The sequence below is a fragment of the Pteropus alecto genome, unplaced genomic scaffold (genome assembly GCF_000325575.1).
Source record: "Pteropus alecto unplaced genomic scaffold, ASM32557v1 scaffold484, whole genome shotgun sequence".
Classification (NCBI taxonomy): domain Eukaryota; kingdom Metazoa; phylum Chordata; class Mammalia; order Chiroptera; family Pteropodidae; genus Pteropus; species Pteropus alecto.
Window position 1 is genome coordinate 1,600,493 of NW_006435778.1, and position 18,406 is coordinate 1,618,898.

The window sequence follows — 18,406 nt, forward strand, 5'->3', positions numbered from 1 at the left end:
TAGCAACAAAAATGTACAATTACCGTTAACTTGGTTGATTTCTGAGTTGGAGGACAGAATCTCATCTGCCAGTTTCTGTGCAGTAGGAAGAACTTCAGTGTGGTGTGCTGTGATTAAATATTGAATAAACTTTTGTAGCTGGTCCCTATTCATCTGGAAAAGGGTTTCTGAGATAGGAAGACGTAATTTGACTTGGTCTGGTTTACGAATCCTGTAGAGTGAGAGTGCTACTACATGAGCACAGTAGAATATGTCCTTGTTCCCACAGCCACATGTCACTGAAGTGATTTTGCATCGATCAAAACTGATTGCAACTTTGTAAGTCATTGCTGGTTCAGATGTACTGGCTGGCTCAGTTACTGTGCCACTGAGATGGAAGCCTAAGGAAACAAAGAAAATGTGTTTAGAGATTCTGTAGGTAGAAATTGGAATATTTTCATTTTGCATTTCAATTAATCAATTCAGAAATTATTTGCTGAGTATCTTCTATATACATGGTAGGCTCTGCCAAAAACATGAAGGTCAATGCAACTTAGGTATTGTTCTTAAGGAACACACAATCTAGAAAAAGAGTCTTTACTCTGGAGTCTTCCTGAACTAATAAGAAAACTTTTGTTTATACATATGTACATTCTTCTGGGGAGACAGTTCATAGCTTTCATCACAAGTCTCAAAAAGGTTGATGAGGAATCCCAAATTAGTTAAAAACCTCTGTAGTAAATTTTGAACTCTAGTTGGTAGGCAAAGATAAGTCTACAAATAACATCAGTACAATCTAGAGTAAGGTGAAACCCACAAATGAAAGAGAAACCAAAAGAATGCCACAAGGAGGGAAAGGAAGAAGAACAAGGAAGGTAAAGACATTTCTTCCTTAAAACATATACTAGCAAATACCACCGATAATTTTGAAATTAAGTTCCCTGAAAACTTTTCAACTAATAGTTTTAGTAGTCGTTGATGATCATTGCCTTGATCTATTATTAGAGTGGATTTATTTTTTTTATTTAAATTTTGATTTTCTCTTCTTCTCTCTGACACCCTAATCTGTAAAATAAGGAAAAAAACATGTAAAGTGATCAGCTCACTGCCTGGAACACAGTGGGCTCTTGATAAAAAAAGTGACAGAAACAACCACCACAAAAATTGCTTCATGGGAAAAACTACTTTATAGACAAAGTTTTCCTGAATTTCATCATTGTGATGATCCTTTATTTATTTTCCTAAAATACAAAAAGAAAACACATGATATTGTAAAATCATCCTACTTATCAAATGTTCAGATGCCCAAGAACTACAGGCTTTAAAAACAGTGTCTTTTATCAGTTGCGGGTCTTGAAGTGATAAGATAATAGATGGACTGGTGGAAGAAGGAGTAGGCAGGTATACATTAGCAATATATGTTTGCTCACTAGTGGCTCCAGCCAGCCATAAAGGTCAATCGTCCATATTTCCTTTCTTCATACAGCATGTCTTTTTGGTGCAAAGCAGTCAAGGATGCCAAGCCTGGTAGAAACACGGCTTTTGAAGAAAACAGTCAGGCAGCTGCTCCCCTTGTGTCCCTATCACTTCATACACAAGAAACAACAACACCTTCAGTGCTCTAACACTGAGGAAGCCCTAAATAATGCACCAAATTCTTTCAATGAGTTCCTGTTTTGTCTTACAAGCATCGCATCCTCTCAAACCACCCCCAAGTCATAAAGCAAGCTTTATGCTGAGTAAACGAGATAACTTCAACTTTGTTTTCTGGCTGAGACAGCTTTCCTACCTGGTCTATACATTGTTTAAAAATACAATAATAAATTATATCACAGACTTTTCTCCATTACATATCACAGTGGCTTGGACATCTCCTTAGTTTCCAGGAAAATCTCTGACCTTCAATAAAAATCTGCTATGGGGTAAGCTCTGACTAGTATGTTATCCTATAAGTGTGCCATGTTTTCCTTGGCTTCATTCAGCATGCTCCAAGTGCCATTCAGAAGTGAGTGAAACTCAAAAAGTGTGCAGAAATGGCCTCGCAGCCCCTGACAGCCAAGTTCTTTGCAGGTGGTCCTTCATAGAGCTTGCCATGCTTAAATGTGAAGCAAGAGCTCTGAGAACTTCCAGATTAACAAGAAATTGTTAAAAATCCATAAGTGGCTCATGGCTTAAAATAGAATTCTGATTCTCCTGCCCTCTAAACTGAATGGTGGCACAAAAGAAAATGGAAATAACTAAAACTGTTTAATAAACAACTTTCTTTTCCAAGGCTGGAGAATCTAGGGCATGGACCCAGCTGTGGACTAAACTGAAAGTACCAAGGACCAGTTTTCTACTTGTAGAAAATATAAATTTTCCCTTCTCCAAATAAGAAAATCCTATGTTTTTTATGGCTTAGCTCAAATATTATCTCTATATGAAATTCTGCCTGGTGTCCCAGTTGCTAAACTGAATCATATAAAATGAAGAAGCTTTGACTGTATGCCTCACGAGAAAAAAATTTTACGCAGAATCAAGTAATAAAGGACTTAAGGATAATCATTTCACAGATGAGGAAAAGGCTCAGAGAAATTATGCAATTTGCCCCAATTTTATTGCATGGTTACAGTCATGATAACAGAAATGAAAATGACCATAAATTCACATTCTGAAACATTTTGGGCTTTAAAAACTAGAAAAAATACATTTGTAAAGAGTTTCCTTCAAATTAATATATTTTCTGAATACAGGCAATTGCTTTTTTTAATAAAATAATTTTTAGTTCCTAATGTTTTTTTGTGCACTTACTGTGTGCTAAGCACTAAGTCCTTTCACAAGTATTATATCATTTAATCCTTACCACAACTACTATTATTTAACATCTTCTATATGTTAGGTCCTAGGAACACATCTGTGAAAAGACCAACTAATCCCCAACTTTATGGCATTTATATTCTAGCTAGGGAAATAACTAAGTCCACAGGTAATGATTTAATTCTAATTGTGGCAAGTTCTATGAAAGAGAAGTACAGAATAATAAGATAGCATGTAATAAGGAAGACCTGACTTGGTTTAGGGACAGGGTGATAAGGGATGAATTCCTTGAGGAAGTAACAGTTTGAGAAATTTATAGAATAAATAAGAATTAATTAGGTGAGAGGACAGAGAATGGCAAAGTAGTGATAAAGAGAGCTCCAGGTAGGAAAAAAAAAAAGCATACATGCGGAGAGGAACATGGAATGTTCAAAGAACAGAAAGAAGACCAGCAATTAGAAAGCCAACAAGGAGTAAAGTAGCATGCAATGAGGCTGGTGAGGCAGGCAGGAGCTGTGGTTCTTGGATTCATCATATTTCCTCCCTCTGCTCCTTATCCAAGAGGTCACTAAATCCTGTGGATTCTGCCTCCTAAGTGTCTCTCCACTCTAGCTCCTCCCCTTCAACTCCCCTAATACTGCCTCAGCTCAAGATCATAAACTTCTGCCTGGATTAACAAATCTTCCTGCCTCCAAATCTTATCCTCTCTATCTATCTTACATAACATGAACAGAATGATCTTTCTAAAAGAGAAATAAAATGATGTCATTCCTACTAAACTGTGACCTATTTATTTTATATTCTTGGTACCTAACGGAGTCTGGCATGGAATAAACTTTTATAAAAATGTTTGCTGAACTGAATTGCTTGAAATCTTTTAAATGGTTCCTCACTGATTACAGAATAAAATTCAAACTTTCTATGTTGTGGCCTCTTTCTGTCTCTTCAGACTTGCTTCCCACCATTTCTCAACACACTAAAACTACTTGCAGGTATCTGACTACCCTATGTTTTCTTAGCATCTATATCTTTGTATATGATGTTCCCCATACCAGGTGAGAACCATCTCATTTCCTTCTCATCCTTAATTCCCAACTCAAATGATATCTACTCTGGGAAGTCTTCCCTGATCTCTGGAGAATTAAATGCTTCTGAGCGCTCGTGGGCTCTCTCTCTCTTGTGTCTGTCTCTGTCTGTCTGTCTCTCTCTCTGTCATATCTCTCTACAGCACTTGTCATTTGACATTAGTGTAACAGTTTTTATGTTTTGGATAGTGAACTCCTTTAAAACAGAGGTTATGTCTTTTTCATCTCAAGCAAATGTAAGGGCTTAATAAATGTTTGTTTAAGGATGAATGAATAAATGAACACTAAATTGAATCTTTAATTTATGTATTCATATCTATGATTCACAGAGAATTAAGCATGTTTATAAAATTCCTAATTTTGTGATTAAAATGAAATCAGCTAATAATTTTACTGTGATGGTGAGCAGTGACAATAATTTATATACAAGCTAATAATAATGGGGCACTAAGATTATTTTCCATAATTCATATCTATGCCTCAAATGGACAGTTGTTATGCTTTTGCCAATTTTCAACATATTTAAAAATATAAAATATGAGCAAACAATTACTGGATACTTACTATGTGCCACACAGTGTTCTACTTTCCATGTATTAACTAATTAAATCCTCACAACAACCCTACAAGATAGCTTCGCTTATTATCTCTCTTTTTCAGATGAGGAAACTGAGGCTCAGAGAGGTAAAAGAACTTGTCTAAAATCCCACAGCCTGTAAAAAGTTAGTCAGGATTTGAACACAGGTAGTCCAGCTCCAGAGCCTCATTCTTAAATTAATTACTATGATATACTGAACACGACATACAGTTTATGTATACAAAACTTTATAAAAGTATTTAGCAAGTACAATCCTACGAAAATTGACTAATGACAAGTCAGTAGACTCTGATGTTTGCCTGGTTTCCTGGGCAATTGTTCAAGGTAACTAAAATAGACAAGTGCTCTGTGATGCTCTCATAGTTGGAATAAAGATGGGCTCATGAACTCATCTGTACAAGACAATGTCTCAGCACAATGAGTGAATCATCTGCTGAGAGTTCTAATGGAAAGCACTTCTCAGTATAGCCCTCTGACACCATTCAAAATCCTTTTTGTTTCTGAGTGCAAGAAAGGCTCTAGTAAAGCTTGGGCAATTAAAACCACTTTGCTCATTGCTCTTTTGATTCACCAGACCCCTAAACAGGTGCTAATGCATGAAAATGAGAGTAGTTTCAACCAATGGCAGGGAAATAAGAGCTGTAGTTTACAAAAAGAATCTTTTTTTTTATAGTCAGTTTAAGTGTGTGTAGTGCGTGTGTGTGTGTACGTGTAGGTGGGTGGGTGGGTATATACACAAACAGATATATAAACTAGGTAACTCATTTGAATGAGAATGCTTTCCTCTTGAATAAATTTGGTTTTGGTGATACTGCATCCTATGGATTGATTAGACCTTCTGACTTAATTCCTGTCTCCTGGAAAGCAGTGTACCAGCAGTCACTCTTTCTCCTTTCTGTTACCTAGGAAAATGGTAGCCACACAAAGGCTTAAAACAGAGTGGCATCATCAAATTAACTAATTTCCTTTTCTGAAAGCCTTATTCAAAGGCTGGATAACTATTGCCTAAACAAGAGCACCAGAATGGCTCTGTGGAATCATATTATAATATAAAGAGCTCAGGAATCAGGGTGCTTGAGTTCGAATTCCAGTATCCCTCAATTCCTCTTTGCCTCAGTTTCTTAATTATGCAAATAGACATAGTAATACTTATATGCTTAGCAGACTCATGTGAAAGTAATTTGTAAAGAACACATTTTCCAGAGATATCACTCAATAGCAATCCCAACTGGCCAGGGCCAGCACCTATATAAGTTCACAAGGAGCAGATGGTGCCCACACACTGGGTGAGGGTGCGAGAGATTGCAAAGTGAGGAGCAGTATTGTTTATTTGGGAATACAAATGATGCTGCCCCATTACCCTGAGAGCTACTCGGTTTGTTTGTATTAGAGAGGTCACCCTAAGCTTCTCGGAGCAGCTGAGTAAGCTGGAGGGCCCTTCTTGTGGCCATCTGCTTCCCTCCCAGACTCCTCTGGCAAATCAAGAGATTTTCCTTGTATTAACTTCTGAAGAAAAGCCACAGGCCCTTCTCAGCACTAGCTTCTGCAGGAAATGGTCTCCGCTCTCCATCTGTGCCATCAACCAGTTAAAGAACAATGAGGCTTCCCAAGCCCAGGCATTCACTTACAATGATGCCCTTGCATTATCTAGTTTTCCAGTACTCTTTTACTTGGATCTCTATAAGGGGATTAGGTGTGTCTTTTAAAAGATCGAGTTATTTATCTTTGTTATTTTAGAAACATTTTATGTAGAGGGAAAAAATAGGAAGAATCTGTCTGGAAAATTCATTAAAAAGTATAACGTGCATAAAACAATCACTTTAAAAACAGTAATTTCGTCCCTCCGCCCCGTAACTATTTTGTGGAGCATAAGATTTATAGAACAAGTTGTCTTATGTACTGACAGATAACCAGTCTATTCAGAACTGCAGATGAGATGCCTGCTCCTCACTCAGTTCACAAATTTGAACATAGATTGGGAAAAAAACACCACACTCCTTATGCAGTCCTCTGCAGAAACAAGGTATATACATGTTGCAAAAATGGAATGTTATAGGCTAATAACTACCATCTGGGTTATTGATTTGAACAGAGAAAAGGCAACATATAATTGTAAGAAGATTTCAGAAATTATCCTATTCCATTTAGTACTACATCAATGGGGTGGGGGGATAAAAACTGAACAATAAACTGCTTTTCAAAAGGAAAAGGATACACATAGCTATTTTTGATCAACTACAATATTAAGTGATCAAATATTTATTTTTGAGTCTTCAAAACAGTATTGATTCATTTTAAAGCATTAAAAACTACCCAGATATCTTTTCCAAGAAGAAAAAGATTTCCTTGTTACTTCTGAGACTGTATGCACTGAATCAAGCCATCAGGATATACTTAAATTATACTTGAGGCAGTATATATAGTTCCCTGATTCCAAGCTCTAAAGACTCTCTAATTTTAAGCAGAGCCTAACATCAAATAATCTAAAGAAAAATGCCTATGCATAAATATCATATGAACTGTAATCAAATTCTCATAGCAATCAAAAGACTAATTTTCGGGCAATCTTAATCCTCCTCTTTTCTAAACTCCATGACATTTTATTTTCAATATGGCCTTTTTAATATGGAGATGAATGCATATCCCACATAACATTCTTTATTTAAGATTTCAAATGCTAGTAATAATGCCATTCCTAACATTTACTGCATTTTGGTCAAGGCCTCATATTACCGTAGCTTTATTTTTTTGTTCCATCTTCCAACTTGACTTGTGTGGGGCAGCAAGAATGACAAAACAAATTCAATTAGGGCAATACTTTTTATTTTCTTTAGAAACTGGAGCAAAACCATTTTTCTACATTCTGCAGTAACTTGATTCCATACAAACACTAACCAAATAGAAGACATTCTCATTAAGTCTTCACTCAGGGTTCTAAATGCATTCACATCATCCATTGGATCAAAGGAGCAATCCCTTATAGGAAAAAGCTCTAGTGGCAGCAACTCTTCTGAATCAAAATTACATTCTTACTGTACAATTCTATCAACTGGCCGGCATCTCCTTGTGCCCACCACTGTTCTCATATGCTTTTTAACTCCTTTGCTGCTCTAACCCCAAAGGCAGGGAACAAAATTGTTAAATGGAATATTATTGGATAGACATTTGTCCAAAGAAGATATACAAATGGCCAATAAGCACATGAAAAATGCCCAGCATCATTAGTGATTAGGTAATTGCCAATGAAAACCACAATGAGATAACACTGCACACCCCACTGGAATGGCAATAATAATAACAACAACAACAATAACAACAATAATAGGAATGTAAATGTTGGTGTGGAAGTGAAGAAATTAGAACCCTGATACATGACTGGTAGGATTATAAAATGGTACAGCCACTATGAATTTGAGATTAGGCTCTGCTTTAAATTAGGGGGTCTTTACAAAAAAAAACAAACAATCCAATTAAAAACTGGGCAGAAGACCTGAACAAATACTTCTCCAAAGAGGAAATACAGATGGCTAACAGATATATGAAAAGATGCTCAAGGACACGAATCATCAGAAAAATGCAAATTAAAACCACAATGAGACATCACCTCACACCTGTCAGAATGGCTATCATCAATAAATCAAAAAACAACAAGTGTTGGCAAGGATGCGGAGAAAAGGGAACCCTCATGCACTGTTGGTGGGATTGCAAATTGGTACAGTTGGTATGGAAAATAATATGGAGGTTTCTCAAAAAATTAAAAATGGATATACCTTTTGACCTAGCAATTGCACTTCTGGGTATTTATCCAAAGAAAACCAAAACAATAATTCGTAAAGATCTATGCACTCCAATATTCATGGCAGCACAATTTACAATAGCCAAGATATGGAAGTAACCTAAATGCCCATCAACAGACGATTGGATAAAGATATTATGGTTCATATATACAGTGGAATCTTACTCAGCCATTAAAAAAAATGAAATCCTATTATTTGCAACAACATAGATGGACCTGGAGGTTATTATGGTGAGTGAAATAAGTCAGAGAAAGATAAATACCATATGATTTCACTTATATGTGGAATCTAAAGAACAAAAAGAACAAACTAATCAAAAACAGACTCACAAATATAGTGGACAATTTGGTGACAGACAGAGGGGAGGGGTGTTGGGGGCTGGGAGAATGAGGTGAAAAATTAAAGAAGTACAAATTAGTAGTTGATAGTTGGGCACGAGGATAGGGAGCATGGCACAGGGAACGCAGTTAGCATGAATATGATGGCTAAGTGGAGGGCCAGGGGGGAGAGGGAGCAATTGGGGGAATCGTTTTATGAACAATATAGATGTCTAACCAATGTACTATATACTTGAAACTAATTTAAATAAATACATTTATTTAATAAATAGATAAATAAATAAATAAAATGTACAGCTAAAAAAAAAAATAAATAAATTAGGGGGTCTTTAGATGCTAGAATATTCCTCCTCATTTATACTTCTTTACAGAGACTCCTTGAGCATCTTTAGAATATCTAAATCATGAATTATGCATTTATGGGTTCTATTGCTCTCTGCAATATAATTTCTCTTCTTTAAACTGAGTTTAAATTCATTTATAAAAGAGTCATGATCTATTCCTAGTTTTCTGAGTGTGTGTGTTTAATGAAGATATCGAATGTTGTCAAATGCTTTTACTTAATCTAGTGAGAAGGTCACATGGTTTTCCTTTTTTGGTTTGTTAATATGGTGAATTACATTAAGTTTTTACATATATTTTAATTGACTTATACTTTGTATTCTTTAAAAATGTTTTATTGAGATATAATTCACATAATATAAAGTTTACCCTTTTAAAGTATATAATTCAGTGGTTTTTATGTTATATAATCATTGTTATTAACTTATTCCAGAATATCTCCATCATCCTGCAAAGGAGATCCTGTACGTATTAGCAGGCAGTCCCAATTCTGTCCTGTCCTGATTTTCTGATAACTACTAATCTATTTTCTGTCTATGGATTTGCATATTCTTGACACTGCATATCAATGGAATCATACAGTACATGACTTTTGTGTCTTTCACTTGGCATATTTTCAAGGTTCATCCTTGTTTTAAGATATAATACTTCATTCCTTTTTTTATTCCTTTAAAAAATTTTTTAAACTGAGGTAAAATTCACATAACATGAAATTAATCATTTTAAAGAAAACAATTCAGTGTCATTAAGTACATTCACAATGTTGGGCAACCATCCCCACGATCTATGTCCAGAACTTTTCATCATCCCAAACAGAAATTCTCTGCTCATTAAATAGCAACTCGCCATTCCTCACTCCTCCAACCACTGGTATTCTCTATACTACTTTCTATCTCCATGAAATTGCTTACTCTAGATACTCCAACTAGTGGAACTATACAATATCTGTTCTTTTCTGTTTGGCTTATTTCACTTAGCATGTTTTCACTGTTTATTCATATTGTAGCATGTATCAATATTTCAAATAACTTCTGATTGTATGAATATGCTATATTTTGTTTTTCCATTCAATAGGTAACAGACATTTGAGTTGTTTCACCTTTTAGTTACTGTGAATTATGGTGCCATAAACACTAATGTACAAGAATCTGAATCCTTGTTTTTATTTTATTTTTTATTTATTTTATTTTTTAAAACAGCTTTACTGAGACATAATTCACATATCGTACAATTCATCCACTTAAAATGTACAAGTCAATGATTTTTAGTATATTCACAGATTGTGCAACCATCATCACAATCTAACTTTGGAACATTTTTGCTGTCCCCCTAAAAAAAATCTTGTACCTATTAGCAATCAATCCTCAATCCTTCCACTACCTCCCCAGCCCTTAGCAGCCACTAATCTACTTAATGCCTCTATAGATTTGGATATTTTAGACGTTTCATACAAATGGAATGATATAGTATATAGTCTTTTGTGACTGGCTTCTTTCACTCAGAATAATGTTTTCAAGGGTCATCCATGTTGTAGCATGTGTCAATACTTCATTTCTTTTTAGTTCCAAATATTTCTTTATATGGATATATCACATTTTATTTATCCATTCATCCAATGATGAACATTTAGGTTGATTCCACTATTGTGCTATTATAAATAATGCTGCTATAAATATTATTGTGCAACTTTTTCTGTAGACATAGGGGTAGAATTGCTGAATTATACAGTAACTCTATATTTAATATTTGGGGGAACTGCTAAACTTTTTCTTTCCAAAACAGCCACACCATTTGACATTCCTATCAGCATTTTATAAGGGTTTCAATTTCTCCATATCCAACACTTGTTGTCTTTTGGAGTATAACCATTTCAGTATGTATGAAGTTGTAATCATTGCATTTCCCTAATAACTAATAATGTTGAGAATTCTTTCATGTTTATTGGCCATTTTTATATCTTCTTTGGAGAAATGTATATTAAGATCATCATGTTGTCTTTTTATTACTGAGTTTTAAGTTATCTATATGTTCTAGATAGAGATCCTTTATCAAATATATGATTTATAAATATTTACTCTCATTCTATTTTCTTGGTGGTATCCTTTGAAGCACAAAATTTTAAATTGTAGTTAACTTCAATTAATCTATTATTTTGTTTTTCACTTTTGCTTTAGGTGTATATCCCAGGCATTTATGCCTACCCATGTTTTCTAAGAGTTTTATGGTTTTAGCTTTTATATTTAGGTCAATGATCCATTTGCCCTAACTTTTGTTACCTACATGGTGTGCAACAGGAATACAACTCCATTATTTTCTGAGTTCTTGTTTTTAATTTTTTGGGATAAATACTTAAGAAAGGAATTGTTGCTCATATGGCAATTCTATGTTTAACATTTTGAGAAACCGCCAAACTGTTTTCCATAGTGGCCATACCATTATATAATCCTACCAGCAATGTATTAAGGTTCTAATTTCTCCAATTCTTCACCAACACTTATATTCCTATTATTATTATTATTATTATTGTCATTTTTATGGGTGTGCGGTGTTATCTGATGTTGTTTTCATTTGCAATTACCTAATGACTAATGATATTGAGCATCTTTTCATGTACTTATTGGCCATTTGTATATCTTCTTTGAACAAATGTCTATTCAAACCTTTCCCCATTTTAAAATTTGTTTTTTTTTGTTATTGTTGAGTCACAGGAGTTCTTTATATATTCTAAATATTAAGCCTTTTTCAGATGTGTGATTTGTAAATATTCTCTCTCATTCTATGGGTTGTGTTTTCGTTCTCCTTATAGTGCCCACTTCATTCCTTGTACTGCTAAATAATATTCTATTATATAGCTATGCCATATTTTGTTTAATTATTCATCAGTTTATAGACATTAGGGTTGTTTCCACTTTTGGGCTACTATGACTAATGCTGCTATGAACATCCATTTACAAGTTTTTGTGTGAACATGTTTTCAATTCTCTTAGGCATTGCTATAGGCTAAATGTTTGTATCTACACGAAATTCATATATTGAAAACCTAATGCCCAAGGTGATGGTATTAGGAGGTGGGGACTTTGGGAAGCGATTAGGTTATGGGGGCAGGACTCCAGTCTCAGGAATGGGATTAGTGCCCTTATAAAAAAGGATCTGGAGAGATCCCTTTCCCTTACCACCATGTGAGGATACAATGAGAAGTTGGCAGTCTGCAACTTGGAAGAGGGCCATCACCAGAACTCGACCATGCTGACACCTTGATCTGAGCAGCCCAAACAAAGACAGGTATATACCTAGAAGTGGAACTGCAGGTCACTAATTGATACCTGAACATTAAATCAACTCTGCATCCCTGGAAGAAACCTCACTTAGTCATATTATATTTTCCTTTTAACATAATGCTAAATTTAATTTGTTAAAATTGTTTAGAATTTGTTAAAATTGTTTAAAATTATTTAGAATTTTTGCATTTATGTTCATGACAGATAATGGTCTGTAGTTTTCTTGTAACATTTTTGTCTAATTTTGTTATAAGGATAATGCTGGCTTCACAGAATAAGTGGAAAGTAATCTTCCCTTTTCGCTATTTTTAGATTTTATCAAGAATGTTGGATTTTGTCAAATGCTTTATCTGCACCATTGAATTTTGTTACTATGGTGAATTACATTTATTAATTTTTGAATGTTAAATGCATTCCTGAGAAAAATCCCATTTGGTTGTTATGCATTACCGTTCTCATATATTGTTGGGTTTGATTTGCTAAAACATTGTTCATAATTTTTGTGTCTTGGGTCATGAGTGATATTGATCTGTAGTTTTCTTTTCTTGTAATGTCTTTGTCTGGTTTTGATAACAGTGTAATGCTGGCTTCAAATTTTTAGAAGTTTTTGTGTAGAACTGGTATTATTTCTTCCTTAAGTGTTTTCTAGAATGGCGAGAGACACTGGGACTCAAGTATGCCATGGTGGTGAGTTCCCTGGGTTTTCTTTTTGCTTCTTGTATCTCAGAGTTGGAGCTGATGAAGCCGGCAACCCTGGAGAAGCCGGTAACCCATTTGCCAATGAACACAGGCAAAAAAAAAAAAAAAAAAAGCCCCCAACAAAACCCATTCCCTGCAGCCAAAAATTCAGAAAAGGGCCAACTAGTAAGACAAAACACTTTTAGGCAATAAGTGCTCTACTCCAGACAAACACCACAGAGAAAACAGTGACCCGACCCCTACCAGTGCCAGAAAAGGTTGAGTGAAGAGACTTCTACATCCATTAGGTTGTAAAAGGTGTCCCTGCCCTGGGCCCTCCTATCCCTCTTGGGATGGTATCAGATGAAGCATAGTGAAGGATTAGGACTTCCAACTCAACCCAATGTAACAACACCACCACTCCATCCTTGGTGTCAGTAGAGGTCATGTAGAGAACAGTAATTAGGCATTCCCTAATCTTTTAAGCCAGCATGGTATCAGTGGAAGCCAAGTGGGGAACCTGAACTTCTACTCCCATCTGTCAGTAATGAGGCAGCTCCCTTCCTACCACTGCCACAGCAGTGTAGGAGGAAGCGAGATGAAACAGAAGGCTTTAATAAAATCCACAGTCTTATAATACCCAAAATGTCCAATTTCCAACTGAAAATTACTCATCATACAAAGAACCAGGAATTTCTCAACTTCAATTTAAAACAAGAAATTCAATAGACATTAATACCAAAATGACAGGGCCATTAAAGTTATTTAACAATCAGAAAGGGGCCAATACAAAATGCTTCAATGAGCAATTACAAATACTATTGAAACAAATTTTTTAAAATTAAAAACTTTCAGCCAGAAATATAAGATATAAATAACCGAGTGGAAATTTTAGAACTGGAAAATACAATAACTGAAATAAAAACTCAGTTGATGGACTCAATAGCAGAACAGAGGAGAGAGAGAAAATAACCAGTAAACTTGAAGATAGAATAACAGAAATTACCAAATTTGAAAAGCAGAAAAAAACATAAAACAAAACAACCCCCAGTGCACTAAACAGTCTCAGAGAACAAAAGATCTAACATCACTGGACTCCCATATAGAGAAAAAAAAGGACAAGTACTGAAGAAATAATATCTGAAAATTTCCCAAACATGGAAAAAGATATAAACCTATAAATTTAAGAAGTTGAGAAAACTCCAAATAAGATTATATCCAAAGATATCCACATCACGATATATCAAACTTCTGAAAAGAAGAAAAAAATGTCTTAAAAGCAGCTAAGAAACAACCCCTTATCTATAGGGGAAAAACAATTCAAATGACAGCAGATTTCTCATCAGAAACAATGGAGGCCAGAAGGAAGTGGCACAATATTTTTCTATTGTTGAAAGGAAGCAATTGTAAACCCTGAATTTTATATACAGTAAAAATATCCTTTAGGAATGAAAAAGAAATCAAAACATTCTCAGATAAAGCAAAACTAAGAGAATCTGTCCCCAGCAGACTTACTCTAAAGAATACCTAAAGGAAGTTCTCTAAACAGAAAGAAAATGATTTTAAAAAAAAAGGAACTTTATAAGGCAGTAAATGAAAATATGGATAAATGAAAAAAGGCTTTCTCCTTCTGCTGAGTTTTCTAAATTATGTTTGGTGCTTGAAGAAAAAATTATAACACTGTCTGATGTGCTCCTAAATGTATGTAGAGGAAAATATTAAAATGATTATAATATAAATGGGGAAGGTAAGAGATGTAAAGAGAAGTACTCAAAGTGAAAAAATGTTGACATCGGTAAACTATGATGTTATGTATCTATAATATAAAACCTAGAGCAATTCCTATAAAAACTATATAAAGAGATGCACTCAAAACAATACAAATAAATAAAAATAGAATACTAAAAAATGTTCAAGTAACTCTCAGAGAAAGAAAGAAGAAAACAGAAATAGAACAGTAAGAACAGAAAACTAAAAATAAAATGAAATTAAATCACAACATACCAATAATTATATTAAGTGTAGTCTATATGTACCATTAAAGACAGAGATGGGTAAATTAAAAAAAAAAGACATTACCCAAGTATATCCTGTGTAGAAGGAACTCACTTATAACAATATAAGTAGGCTGACTCTAAAAAGATAGAAAAAGATTTATCAGCTATTAATCAAAAGAAAGCAGGAGTAGCTATTTTAATATCAGATAAAGTATACCTCAGAACAAAGAAAATTACCAGAAACAAAGAGGGATATTACTTAATGATAGAAGAGTAAATCCATCCATAGCAACCCTAAATTTGTATGAACCAAAGAACCTGCTGCAAAATACGTGAAGCAAAACCTGACTGAACAGAAAGAATAGACAAATCCACAATTACAGTCAATATCCCTCTCTTAGGAATTGATAGAACTAGTCAGAAAATCAACAAGGATCTAGAAGAACTCAACAACCCCAACAACCAATATGATATAATTAACATTTATCAAATACTCCACCTAAAAATAACAGAATAAATCTTTTTTTTCAAGTACCCACAAAACATATACCAAAATAGACTATTTCTAGGCCATAAAGCAAATTTTATTAAAGTTTTAAAAACTGAAATTAATCAGTGTGTCCCTTGACTAAAATAAAAGCAAACTAGAAATTAATCACAGAAAGATAACAGGAAAATCACCAAATACTTAGAAACTAGGCAACATATTTCTAAATAATCCATCAGTTGAAGAAGAAATCTCAAGAGAAATTTTAAAATACAGCAAACTGAATACAAATGGAAATATATAAAAAATTTTTGGAATACAGCTAAAGCAATACTGAGAGGGAAATTTATAGCCTGAAACATTTACTTTTTTTAAAAAAAGAGGAAAAGTCTAAAATTAATAACATAAGCATCTAGAAAAAATAGAGTAAAATAAACACAAAGCAAGCAGAAGGAAGGAAATAATAAAGATAAAAGCAGAAATCAATGAAACTGAAACAAAAACAATAGAGAAAAATCAATGAAGCAAAAAGCTGGTTCACTGAAAGATCAATAAAATTGACAAATCTCTAGCAAGACTAAAAAAGAAGACAAAGAAGACACAATACCGATATGAGGAATAAAACAGGGGATATTACTTCAGAACTTGCAAATATTAAAAGGATAATAAAGAAATAATATGACACGTAAATTTGACAACATGGATGTAATAAAACAATTTCTCGAGTAGAAACTATCAAAACTCATCCATTATAAAACAGGTAGCTAAAATAGCCCTAAAATTGTTAAGGAAATTGAATTTGTAATTTTCAAACTCTTGAGCAATCTTTATGCTCAAACTATTTTACTGAAGAATTCTACCAAGTTTAAAAATGAATTAACATAAATTTAACAATCTCATAGAAAATGTAAGAAAAGGGAACACTTTCCAAATTATTTTATTAAGCTAGTATTACCCTGATACCAAAACCAAAGACAGTAACAAAAAAGCTAAAGATCAAAATACCTCATAAATATGACACAAAAATCCTTGACAAAGCATGAGCACATAGAATTTAGCAATATATAAGAAGAATTATACACCATGACCAAGTAGAGTTCATTACAGGGATGCAAAGCTGATTCAATATTTGAAAATAAGTCAATGTAATCACCATGCTAACAAGCTAAAAAAATCCTCCACATAATTATATCAACTGTTGCAGAAAATGCATTTGACAAAATTTGACACACATTCATGATAAAAACTCTCAGAATAAAAGCAAAAATAGAGAAGAAATTTCTCAATGTAATACTAGCACCTACAAAAAACTGATAGCTAACATTATACTTAATGGTGGCAGAATGAATGCTTTCCCCTAAGACAGGGAACAAGGTAAGATGTAGGCTCTCGTCACTCTTATTCTACAGAGTAATGGTGAGTAAGTGAGGTCAGCAATGTCACATAACACATGGTAAACATACAAAAATCAACTATATTTCTATATACCAGTGACTATATTTCTATATACTAGCAATGAACAATTAGAAACCAAAAGTAAAAATACAATACTACTTAAAATCACTGAAAAAACCTAGGTGTAAATCTGTTAAAACATGTGCACGACTTGTATGCTGAAAACTACAAAACACTGGTGAAAGAAAACACAGATCTAAATAAACAGATTCAATGTTCATGGTTTAGAAGACTCAAGCTAGTAAAGATATCAATTCTTTCTAAATGCAATTACTGCAATTCCTATCAACATCCCAGCAAGATTTTTTGTAGATATAGATAAGATTATTCTAAACTTATATGTAAAGGCAAAAGGACAATTTTAAAAAATAAGAATTGGTAAATGGGGATCTTTGGAAACACGGTGGAGTGAGAGACATCCCCAGATCTCTCCCCTTGAAACAACAATAAGCTGAACATCTAAAACTCAACAAAAAACACCCAAACTACACACCAGCACATCTGAGAGTGGGATCTGAGTATAAGAGCTACCACAGGTCAGAACCCGGGGTGTCGGGCGGTGGTCTGGGAGAAATAAAGAATCTGCCTCTTGCAGCACTGGAGCTACCTGCAGGAAGAGGGGGAGGGGAGAAAGAGCGGTGAGTTCCTTTGGTGTTTCCTGAATAGCCCTGCCTGGAAAAGCTGTGAGCTCCCCACCGCTGGCCGGCGGCAGGGCCCAGTCATCAGGGCAGAAAGCAGAGAAGTGGGATGGGATCACAGAGAAACAATAATTGATTTTTGCCAGCCGCAGTTGCAAAACCGAGGCGGAGCTGCAGCCTCTAACTCCCAATCCAGAGGGCCCTTCCCCCATACCCTCAGAGACCCATCACTGTGGAGCCCCAGGGGAATCTTGGCAACAAACACTGCCGAGACACTCACTAACACCGACAGGGACTCAAACTGAGGGCAGCAAGTGTGATTATATATCTACAAGAAAATTAAAAAGGTATTATTAAGGCTTTATATAAATCAGGGATTCTAGAGGCTTAGACACCACCTACTGGAAACCAAAAGAAAAGCACCTTCTTTGCAGCAGGCTAAAGAGAGACCTTTATATAATAAATCTTCTTTCTGGAAAAACAGCAGAATACACTTCCATTAATACACAGGTAGAGAAATAGTAAATTAAACAACATCAACAACCAAGGTGACAAAGCATCTCAGAAAGAAAGAAAAATCTCCAGAAAATAAGCATATAGACATAGAAATATGTAACTTAAATGACAGAGAATTCAGGATGGTACTTCTGAAAAAACTCAGTGAGTTCTGAAACGAGTCATCAACAATTTCAGGAATTGAAAAAACAACTGGATAAGCAGAGCAAGGAGACTGAAACCCTCGAAAAGAACAGAATAGAACTTCTGGAGATTTTTTAGAAAAACACACTGCAAAAGATGAAAAAAGAAATAGGAAGTTTGGAAAATATAATCGACCAAACGGAGGAAAGGATCAGTGATATTGAAGAAAAAATCTAGAAACAAATAAAAAGGAAGAAGAGAGAAACCGAAGAATAAAAAATAATGAAAGAGAAAAACAA

At 34.5% G+C, this 18,406-nt stretch overlaps 1 protein-coding gene across 1 annotated transcript in view; it reads right to left on the reverse strand.

Annotated features, from left to right (window-relative positions):
* ZSWIM5 (zinc finger SWIM-type containing 5) overlaps nucleotides 1-18,406 on the reverse strand; it is a 147,342-nt gene that overhangs the window by 63,619 nt on the left and 65,317 nt on the right. The window contains exon 2 of the mRNA XM_006911420.1: nucleotides 24-380. Within this exon, the coding sequence (XP_006911482.1) occupies nucleotides 24-327 (304 nt within the window). The 5' untranslated portion in view covers nucleotides 328-380. The remainder of the gene's footprint in view (nucleotides 1-23; nucleotides 381-18,406) is intronic.